At 36.9% G+C, this 10,924-nt stretch overlaps 3 protein-coding genes across 3 annotated transcripts in view; 2 read left to right on the top strand and 1 right to left on the bottom strand.

Moving 5' to 3' along the window:
• Window positions 1–689: 689 nt before the first annotated feature.
• Window positions 690–5,744, top strand: LOC129799838 (zinc finger protein 425). Its single transcript, XM_055844079.1, has 2 exons — window positions 690–2,362; window positions 5,680–5,744. Exon 1 carries the CDS (start codon window positions 749–751, stop codon window positions 2,354–2,356), a length of 1,608 nt encoding a protein of 535 aa, XP_055700054.1. The 5' UTR covers window positions 690–748; the 3' UTR covers window positions 2,357–2,362; window positions 5,680–5,744.
• LOC129798458 (uncharacterized) lies at window positions 5,599–6,378 on the top strand. Its single transcript, XM_055841607.1, has 2 exons — window positions 5,599–5,947; window positions 6,011–6,378. Exons 1-2 carry the CDS (start codon window positions 5,599–5,601, stop codon window positions 6,376–6,378), a joined length of 717 nt encoding a protein of 238 aa, XP_055697582.1.
• A 1,294-nt stretch (window positions 6,379–7,672) lies between these two features.
• The window catches only part of LOC129799836 (protein artichoke), a 39,767-nt gene continuing 36,515 nt past the window's right edge, over window positions 7,673–10,924 (bottom strand). Inside the window, exon 7 of the mRNA XM_055844077.1 lies at window positions 7,673–10,887. Coding sequence (XP_055700052.1) covers window positions 7,852–10,887 — 3,036 coding nt within the window. The 3' untranslated portion in view covers window positions 7,673–7,851. The remainder of the gene's footprint in view (window positions 10,888–10,924) is intronic.

Below are 10,924 nucleotides of genomic sequence, written 5' to 3'. Positions count from 1 at the left end.
ATTATAACCAGTTCATTAACGTTTAAAATCAGTTTACTCTTGTCCAAGATTCCAAGATTCTTTGAATTAATCTATACGTACTTTTTCTAAAAATTTGAGGATTATGCTCTTTGATACGAATTTTACCTTGAAAATCGTTATTAGAAATTGCACAAGGTTACTATTAAGTTGTTAAGATCGATCTAAATGACTTTTAAAATTATTCAATAATGAGAAGTATCATCTTGCTTTATCTAAAAATTATCCAAAAGCGGTTTTAGATATATTTTTTTTTTAAATTTCTGCTGAAGGTTCATGCTCTTTGTGGTAAGAATCATTAAAATTTCCTCTCGAATTCAGAAAATTTCTACAACTTTTTTAACCAATAGAAAACTATTCTTTTTAAAACATTTTTATGCACTCAAAGCATTTTATTGGTCGTGTGCTTTGTAATAATTCTTTTTTTATTTTCTTAATTCAAATCTTCTATGCAATCATTTGCATTTCAATAAAATGTCAAATAAATTTTTATTGTGATAAGAAATTGTTAGTAGTGCAGAACTGGAAAGTGTGAAAGTGATAATAATGAATGGAATAGTAATATATATGTTCATTCATACGTGTGCTATGTATGTTGTTTTATATATACATACATAGCATGACGTTTGTGTTTCTCCTATCCACCACGAAAGCGCTATGGTAAAGCTGAATAATCAAAACAATGTATGAAAAGTAAAAATATAGAGAATTATAATTTTTTAAATAAAAGATGTGTGCTCAAAGTGTAAAATTGTGCCAGTATTGCAATCGTGAAGTGAACTCAACTAGCAATCGCCTGATCCAGGAATTATGTGGCCACAATAAATGCAGGAGGTGCTTTATCCAGGAGAAGAATGGATGTCGAATATGCCAAGAGAGCCAGGAGAATGCCCGCAAATCGCCACAAATTCACAAAGTATCAAGCACACCGTGCAAAATGAAGACAACCTGGGCACAGATGGTAACAGCTGCTAAGGAATTGAGTGCAGAAATTGGTCAGGAAGAGGCTGAAAATCCTGGAATTGGGACGGAGAATGAAGAGAAATCTCTGGACTCTGAGGCCTGGCAGATAGATACGGATGTCGAAGAGAATGGAGGCTGTGCTGAGGATGTGACTGAGGAAGTTGTTCAGGAATCTAAAAATGAGAAATCTGATAGTCTTTCTTCAGTTCCTGACCATATAACTGAACAAATATTGCCAGAATCTCGGACAAGGACCAAATTTAGGCTCTCTAAAAATGTCAAGAGGCTGGACAATCAGAGATTTGAATGTACAATCTGTCAGAGGCAATTTTCCAGTCGTCAGCAATGTGTTTACCATTCCTACTGTGATCCCTCCCGGAAGAAGCCCCATGAATGCCCCCATTGTGGTCTTGGGTTTGTCACTCTGCATCATCTCCAGTGTCACCTGGAATCTCATGAAGGAAACACCCTCAAATGCAGCCTCTGCAGCAAGGAGTTCAACAGGACACAGAGTCTGCAGAAGCATCTGAAAATCCATAAAGCTGAATATGAACACAAATGCTCAAAATGCGACATGACCTTTCCTTTTAAGTTTTACCTCAAGCAACATGAGCTTAAACATGAAAATATCCGGCCACATAAATGCACAATCTGCTTACGTGGTTTCGCCCTGAAAGAGAACCTCAAGAAGCACCTTCTGGTCCACACCAAAGAAAAGAGATTCACCTGTGAAGAATGTGGTAGGAAATTCAGCAGAAGTACCACTCTAAAAGCCCACAGAAACACTCACTCAAAGAAGCGCCTCTTTGGACCTTGTTCTCAATGTGGGAAGACTTTTGTCGATCCCAGAGGCTTCTCCAGGCACTCAATGACTCACAATCAAACACCTTCTTTTAATTGTTCCGTCTGCAAAGCCGTGTTCAAGAGGAAAGACAATCTCAGGAGACATATCAGGATCATCCATCCTGAAGAAAATCTACAGGAAACCGTTGAAGAGTCAGTGGCAACTAGACAGGACACTGAAGGACATTTAGAGCCAAAAATATTAAACATTCCCGCCACAAGGACTTGCAGTGTGATTAAATTCACAGGAAATGCAAAGCCGCCAATTGTTGAACCTCCAGCAGTTGAAAAAACTCCTCAAAGGAGTCCGGAAGCTGAGAAAATTGCAGAAGTTCCTGAAAAGCCAAAGACAAAGAAACCCTATGATCCCCTCGAGATCTACAGAAAAATCCTCTGTCCCAGCAAAGATGATGAAGATGAAGATGCAGGAGCTTCGGAGAGTATCACCAAAAGTCCACAGGAGAACATCTTTGTCCACTGGCGCAAGAGAACATCCCTCAATTTTACACAGAATGCAAGGAGAAAAGACTAAGTCAAGGTAAATTATTTTGAGGCAACATTTACCTTGATACAGAGTTGAAGAGATTACAGATTGAAAATCGTAATTAAATTCCAATGGCTCTTTGTAATCTCTTCTTAAAGATATTTTGGCAATAATTCAGATGAGAGTAATTTTTAATTTCGAATTTGGACAGCAAAAAATAAAATTTTCATATCGGTAAAAAAATAAAATCAAAAATCATCAAAAAATGAAATTTTATTATCGAAAAATAAATGTAAAATTTACGTCTCCGGTACACCTTTTAAAATTTCATGAAATCAAAATTAAAATCCCTTACCGAAATTCAATTGAGCTAAATTGAATATGGTGTGATGTTTAAAAGATGAAGAAGAGTGCGAAAAGCGTATGGGAAAGAAAGGGATTCGAATTTCGACTTCATGACATTTTCCTGGTCTAAAAGGTGTGGCAGAGCCATTGAAAACAAAATTCATTATATCAGTAAAAATTAATAAATTAGATCAGCAAAAAAACTAAGTCGTTCAAAAAATTTATCACGTAAAAATACTAAATATGAATAGTGTAAAATAAAATTTGACGAATGAAAACGAAAAATTTATTTAGTAAAAAATAAAATTTAACCAAGAAAAAATAAAATTTGGTCACTCAAAAAAAATACGAACGCGAAATTAAATTTTTGTTTCTGATGGCTCCGGCACACCTTGTATTCCGGCACACCTATCTTATTCTTTCGCTCCAAATTCGATTGAGCTAAATTGAATTTGTTGTGATGTCTAAAAGAAGAAGAAGTGCAAAAGAATAAGATAGTCTTATGCAAGGCGTGTGAGAAGAAAAAGATTCGAATTTTGACTTCAGGAAATTTTCCTGACCTAAATGGTATGCCGAAGCCATGAGTAACCGAATTTGATTTTTATCCATTTGCCATAACTTTTAGGTCATAAAAAATCTCGAAATCAATTTTTCATCCCTGTCTCAAATGGATTGCATAGTCTATCCCACTTTTTTGCATTCAAATCTAAATTGAATTTAGCTCAATGGGTACGTGATGCATTATGTGTTTATCGCTAAATACAGTAAAATATCTAGCGAAATAATCAAATATGCAACAGGATCGACAATAAAAGGTCTGGTAATTTTGATTTCACAAAATAATTTCATGCCTGTAATTTCGTCAAAAACACACAGTTTCAAAGGTAGTTTTTAATTTAAATAAAATAAATAAGTCTTGAAGAAAAAATCTTGAAATTTTCTCGATCAAAAAGTTGAGGATCATTGAAGATCAAAATCTTTTTTTTAATAGATCTGACACACCTTTTAGATTAACAAAATTTCGTGAAATAGAAATACAAATCCTTATTTTTCTCATTATTTTGCACACGTCTTTCCGACTCTTTCGTACTCTTCTTTTTCTTTGGGACATCACACCAAATTCAATTTAGTTTAATCTAATTTTAGATGCGAAAGTGTGATTTGGACGTATGCAAAACTCTTGATAGAGAAAAATGTGAATTTTGATTTCATGAAATTTTCTTAACCAGAACGCTGTGCGAGACCTATAATAATTCAATTTTGCCTTTTTTAATCGAAATGTTGATCCCTCTTCTTTATTGAAAATATTTCATAAATCTCTCCTAAAATTTTGCACTTGAATTAGAATTGAATTTGTAATGACGTTCAAAAGAAGAAGAAGAGAGTGCGAAGAACAGGATAGACATATGCAAAATCGTAGAGCGAAAAGAAAATGAATTTTTACTTCATGCAGTTTACGTGATATAAAAGGTATCAGGAGCAATTTCTGTCCAAAATTAATTTTTATGCCATTAACCATTACCGATCTAGTATAATTTCATGAAATCGAAATTCGCGTCTTTTTCTTTCTCAGACTGAACTAAATTTAATTTAGTGTGATGTTCAGAAAAAGAGTGCGAAAGAGTAGATATGCAAAGCTTTTATGAAAGAAAAGGATGTGAATTTTGACTTAATGAAATGTTCCTGATCTAAAAGGTGTGCCGGATCCATTATTAAGAGTTAGATGTTTCAATGATCTAATTTGACATTTTTACTGATTACTTTTTCGTTTATTGGGTAATTATTTTAATGGTTCTAATTATATTTATGTAAGGCATTGAATAATCGAGCAGCGAAAAGTCAAATTTGAACAGCAAAAAATTCGAAATGATCAATAAAAAATAAAAAAGGGCAGTGAAAAATTAAAAAAAGAACAGTATTTTATTAAAAGCGGTCAGTGAAAAGTGAAAAGCGGTCAGGAAAAAGTGAAACATGATCAGTAAAAAAATGAAATTAAACGAAATTGACGTTATTCATGTATAAATATCGTTCGAGTTTACCAAAATCCAAATTAGCAATGAAGGAATCGCACCTCTATAAGCTGATCCAGGCTTATCATTTGGCTTAATTTTATGCTAAACAATTTATATTATTTTTTACTGACCACTTTTTATTTTTTACTGACCAAATTTTATATTTTGCTGACCACTTTTTATTTTTGACTGGTTGTTCTTAATTTTTTACTGATCACTTTTAATTTTTTGCTGACCACTTTTTATTTTTTATTGACCACTTTTAATTTTTTCTGACCACATGTTTTTTTTACTGCTCATTTTTAATTTTTTGCTGATCGATTCGAATATTTCTACTGATCAGTTTTAGTTTTTTACTGGCCACTTTTAATTTTTTACTGCTAATTTTTTATTTTTTGTTGCTAATTTTTAATTTTTACTGGTCATTTTTAATTTTTTACTGCTCATTTTTAATTTTTTGCTGATCAACACGAATATTTCTATTGTTCATTTTTAATTTTTTACTGACCATATTTTCTTTTTACTCACCATTTTTGTTATATTGCTGATCAGTTTTTAATTTTTTACTGATCAACTCGAATATTTCTGGTGATCGATTCGAAGTTTTTACTGACCAAATTTAAATTTTTACTGACAAAATTATTATTTTTACTGATCATTTCGAATTATTTGCTGATCAAATTTAATTTTTTGCTGACCACTTTTAAATTTTTACTGATCATTTATTTTTTCCCTTATTTTAGTAGTTCCTATTCTATTTATTTTATATTTACCGAATCATTTTTTAATAGTCGTTTACAAATTTTACTGATTCTGATTTAATTTAAATACAACTTAATTTAATGCAAAGTTCTTTATTACTGGCCCTTTTTGTCTAATTTACTGATCATGTTTGTTTTTCTGCTGACCATTTGCACAAAATTACTGCTCAAAATGTTTTTTGCCATTGGTTTTCAACTCTGCTTTGACTTTGTGCCAATTTTCACGCTTTCCCGTGTGGCTTTTTCCTATCAGACTGAAAAGCAATCTTGTGGGAAGCACAAGATGTTTCCTGCAATCTCTGAGAGTGTATCAAAGTGGAAGTGTTCAGGAGATTGGCGAACGATCCGCCAAATTGTCTCCCAAGTTCCTGAAGATGAAAGGAGAAAATTTTCGTGGATCTGGCCAACTGAAGAGTGCCTGAAAAGTCTGGGCAGATCTTTAGAAGTTTGTGGAATTAACAAAATCCTCAGCATAGGCTGTGGATCAGGGCTGTTTGAGTGGATCATCCAGGAAAGCTGTGGTGAGTTTTTTTTCTCAGTGAAAAAGTACTCCCAACTAATTATTTTTGTGAAATTCTGGGAAGGTATTAAAGTGTCTGGATTGGAATTGGATAAATCCTGGTGGACATCTTCTTATGCTCCTGACACTTTCATCCCTCTGAACTTCACTGAGACTCCAATTGATGGCGATTTCCTGCAAAAATGCGCGAGAAGTGGAGATTTTTGTCTGATGTTCTGCTACTTCAACAACGGCGCGGCTTTCCGGGACTATTTAAGACACTTCCGGGGAGACTTTGTGGTGATTGGAGGTCCAAAATTGGGGGCTGGAATTCACACAGATCCCAGCCCTGATGCTCTGTTGGGGGAAAAATTCTGGGAACTTAAGGCAAAAATCGAAGTTGGAGATTCAACCAATATCATTGCCATTTATCAGAAATTGCACAACATGTAAAGTCTATCATTTAATTAATTTATTAATTTCTGTTTCAATGTTGAGCCTTGTGAAGTGCAAATTGCTTACAGTGCCTATGGAATCCTATTTAAAATTTATTTTTAAATATTTCAACAATGTCTCTAAATTTATTTCTAGTTTTATCTTAATTAAAAAAAATATATATATTTTCTAATTTTACAATTGAGTTTTTCATTGAAATATCCCTATAAAAAGTTACAGATACTTTTTTTTATTCGTTTAGAAATAAAGGGAAGGAGTATATTTTTCAGTTTCTGTTAATTGCCTACAAATGCACTTATATTTACAACGTAAAACAACAAATTTTAAAATTATAAAAACAAATTGGCGCGTAAATATTACGCGAGAATAAAGCTAGAGAGGTCTAGAGTGTGACAGAGTCTCGAGGGAAACTCCGGGGGCACGTCATTGGAAAATTATGCGGTTTTTAGACGAGAGATTTAAGCCCATTTCCATCATTTTGAAAAATTCTCTGAATTAAAAAAGAAAATTGTAAGGCTGTTTGTCAAAAATTTGTCGTAATGGCTCCAGCCTAGTCCCCGGCGAGTGGCCTTCAAAGTTGAAGCCAATTTCTTACTTTCACATACAAATGCGTATGGAAATTTTTCTGCACTCGTGATCGTTATGCTAAATATTTAAAAAGTGAGAAGTTTTTCCGTATTATAAGATACTTTTCCGTATGGAGCGATAAATATACTAAATTTTTGTTTAAATAAATTTTTTCCTTAGAGCACTGTGAGCTGAGTCCGAGATCAATTTAGGAATTGGCTTCAAATAGATCCATATAAAAAGGCCAACTTGCCAGGCGCTTGGCTCCAGCAGACTTTTTAGATCAGGAAATTTCATAAAATCAAAATTTACATCCTTTTCTCACACATTTTACATATGTCTGTCTCAGTTTTTCGCACTTCAAATTCGATTGAGCTAAATTGAATTTGGAGTGACGTTTAAAAGAAGAAGAAGAGTGCGAAGGAATGAGATAGACAAATTCAAAGATTGTGAGAAAGAAAGGGATTCGAATTTCGACTTCATGAAATTTTCCTGATCTAAATGGTGTACCAGAGCCATAAGGATGTCCTAACGCCAATTTTTTGAGCCTTAAACCTTATGGCTCCAGCACACCTTTTAGATCAGGAAACGTTCATGAAGTCAAAATTCAAATCCCTTTCTTTCTCACACGTTTTGCATATGTCTGTCTCATTCTTTTGCACTCTTCTTTTTCTTTTGAACATAACAGAAAATTCAATTTATCTCAATCGAATTTGAAGTGCGAAAGTGTAAGATGGACATATGCAAACCTTTTGAGAAAGAAATGGACACGAATTTTGATTTCATGAAATTTTCCTGATCTAAAAGATGTGCCGGGGGCATTAAGTCTAAAGTCCGCATTTTATGAAGTTTCCACCCGGAGTTTATACTTTGTCTTGGGACCTTCCTTGGTCACCTGTAGGATTATCTGTAGGCCTTCTCGTCGTAGATCACGTAGGGTTGACCATTGTGGGATGTAGATTGCGGTTGTTGATTTTGCTGAGAAGGTGGTGGAGGTTGTTGTTGTTGGAAGGCATAAGGTACCCGACCCATTGTTGAGTAGGCCGGTCTAATTTGGCTCAAATTCGCGTGACTCTGGGCCACAACGGAATGCGGCGGTGGCAGTTTATGTGGCAGTGTAGCATAGCTTTGAGCATAGGGCGGAACAGCATATAGAGCAGGTCCGTGTCCTCCCTTGAAGCTCATTTGAACACTTCCCGGACCCATTGGCATTGGGGGCATTCCCATGTGAACGGGTCCGCGGTAGGGAGTACTGCTCATCCGAAGACGTACGATACAGATAATAATAATGAGGATAGCAATGAAGGCTACAACTCCTCCAACAATCCCGATAATCAAGGTGTCGTCATTGTTCATGGGAGCCTGCTTCATCTGCGGCGGTTTAGTCTTGATTTTCGGCATGGATTTAGTGGGAGCTAGACTCCAGATGATTTCAGGTTCAGTTGTCGATGTCATGGTTGGCCTGGGGCTCGTGCTTGAGGTCATAATGGCAATTGTGGGCTTTGGTGTTGTTGTAGGAAGTCTTCTAGGGTCGCAAGTCAGTTCATCATCTCCTACCTCAATCAATAGTCTATCTTGAAGATATTCCGGAGTTTTGCATTTCAATCCTGCCATATTGGTTCCTGGAATCCATCTTCTGAGTGCCCTGGCATTGCAGTCGCAGTGAACAGGGTTGCTATCCAAACCTTTTAGGGCCAGGCTGTTCCGACGATCATCAAGAGCTGATAGGAGTTGTGGTGAGAGAACAGGTATTCTAGATCCCGTGATATCAAGTGTGAGATGAGAAGATCTCGGAACTGGGAAGAGAAGAGCCGGTGGAAGGGATGATAAGGATGTATTTCTCAATTTAATATTCAAATCCTGTGCTTTGAGTCCTGCCAATGTTCCCGAAGATATACTCCTTAACCGATACCCTCGGATACCCAGTTCCTTGAGTCTCGGATGATGCGATGGTTGAATTTGATCGCTGCCTACAGCTGCGTCTTTTACTTCGATGTCCAAAGTCTCCAAACCGGGCAAAGCCTCCAGGATGCCCTGAACGTCCAAGTACCCTAATCTAGGATAGTTGTAGGCTCTCAATTTCGACAAATTTGGCAAATCCTTGAAGGCATTCTTCTCAATCCGGGAGCACTGATTGAGATTAGCTATAGAGAGGGATTTTAGCATCTCCAGATTGTCCAGATCTCCATGAGAGATGGTTTCGAAAGAATTATTGGACAGGTCAAGATACTGTAGGGAGTTCAACGTTGGCCAGATCTTCGATACAGTCTTCATGTCCTGTAGTTTATTTCCTGAAAGATCTAGGTTCTCCAGGAGGGTAGCCCTACTGAATACCCGTTCGTTGACACTCGTGATGTGATTGAGTGAAAGATTGAGGACTTGCAAGAACGGTGTTTCCAGAGATGTGATTTCTCTAATACCAGTTCCTGCGAGGTTGAGATCCCTAACAGTCTTGGGTTCGCTTAGAATATTCGAAATGGCTTCTTCAGAGAGAGGATTGAATGATAGATCCAACTCCTTAATGTTAACCATGATACTATCATCTCCAGGGATGTGCTTCAGCTTATTCTGACTGAGATTTACAGACGAGACAAAGAAGTACTGTCTCTGGAGGGATTTGAGAGGAGCTACTTCAAAGTTATTCCTCGCCAGATTGATATTTTCTAGCATTTGCAACTTTCCCCTCTCAAAGATGGTTTCCGGGAGTTCAGATAAGTTATTCCCTTCGAGATTCAAGTGTTCAAGCCTCACTAGACCCTCAAAAGTTCGGTCACCTATCCTTTCCAGTTTGTTGTCGCTGAGATCGATGATTTGGAGCTGAGTGGAGTTGTGGAAAGACATTTCGCTGAGAGTATCGATAGAATTTCTAGCGATCAAGAGACTTCTAAGTCGAGGAAGCCTGGCAAAGTCCAGTTCCTCAATGTTCTTCAGCATATTCCCTGATAAATTGATGAATTCCAGGTACTGGAGATTCCCAATTAGTTCTGACACGAAAAACTTTAGTTTGTTGCTAGAGATATCTAGGTTCTTCAAACGAGGATGAATCCTGAAAGCTGAAGGGAAGAGATAGATGATCTGGTTGTTGGATATGTCCAAGTCCTCAAGGCTAGTTCCTGTATTGAAGATTTCTCCTTTGAAAGCACTCAGTTGGTTTCCACGGAGAGACAATCTCTGGATACTCATTACATTGACGAAGGACGATGGTCTGATGGACATAATGTTGTTGTTGGATAGGTCAATGGATGTGATATTTCTCAGATTGGAGAAGGTTCCTTCTTGGATCTCTTGTATAGCATTGTTTTGCAGGTTCACAATTTGAAGGTCAGGATTATTTGCTAGCAATTCAATTGGTAGCACCTTGAGACCCGCTTTGCTGAGATCAAGAGTCCTGAGCTTTTTCAGTGGTGTTAGGAGACTGTGAGGAATGGGTCCTAGGTGGGGATTCCCACTGAGATTGAGGTGAACTAGGGCTGGAAGTCCACTGAAAGCATTTCTCGGGATATCAACAATATTATTCTCGCTGAGATCCAATTTCAAGAGGTGATTAAGAACCAGTGGGACATTTCCGACGCTGGTGATTTTGTTCTGTGCTAGCCTGAGGTCCTGAAGAGCACCCTCGAGTCCGACAAAGATATCAGCGCTAATGCCAATCAGGGAATTCCCTGACAAGTCGAGATAGATGAGGTTCTTGAACATTTGGAAGCTGGCAGGAGGAAGTTCTCGGATAACATTCCGTGAAAGAGACATGTACCGAATGTCTTCTGGTTGGATGGATCCTAGAATATCTGAGGACAGGGCAGCAACTCTATTGAAGTCTAGATAGAGGTTAGAGAGCCTGGGTAGTCGTCCAAGGGCACTGCCAGGGATCAGGAGGATGTTGTTGTCTCGGATGATTAGGGTCTGTAGGGCATCCAAACCTTCCAAGGCGTCATCTTCGATCTAGGAAAAAAGTGGAAGGGATTAGGTCAGAGATAGA

Source organism: Phlebotomus papatasi, chromosome 1 (genome assembly GCF_024763615.1).
Source record: "Phlebotomus papatasi isolate M1 chromosome 1, Ppap_2.1, whole genome shotgun sequence".
NCBI lineage: Eukaryota > Metazoa > Arthropoda > Insecta > Diptera > Psychodidae > Phlebotomus > Phlebotomus papatasi.
This window is presented reverse-complemented; position numbering and strand designations above follow the sequence as displayed.

Coding starts and splice junctions, on each gene's coding strand:
- LOC129798458 (XM_055841607.1), top strand. CDS start 5,599: ATGTTTTTTGCCATTGGTTTTCAACTCTGCTTTGACTTTGTGCCAATT. Junction 5,948..6,010: donor GATCATCCAGGAAAGCTGTG/GTGAGTTTTTTT, acceptor AATTCTGGGAAG/GTATTAAAGTGTCTGGATTG.
- LOC129799838 (XM_055844079.1), top strand. CDS start 749: ATGTGTGCTCAAAGTGTAAAATTGTGCCAGTATTGCAATCGTGAAGTG.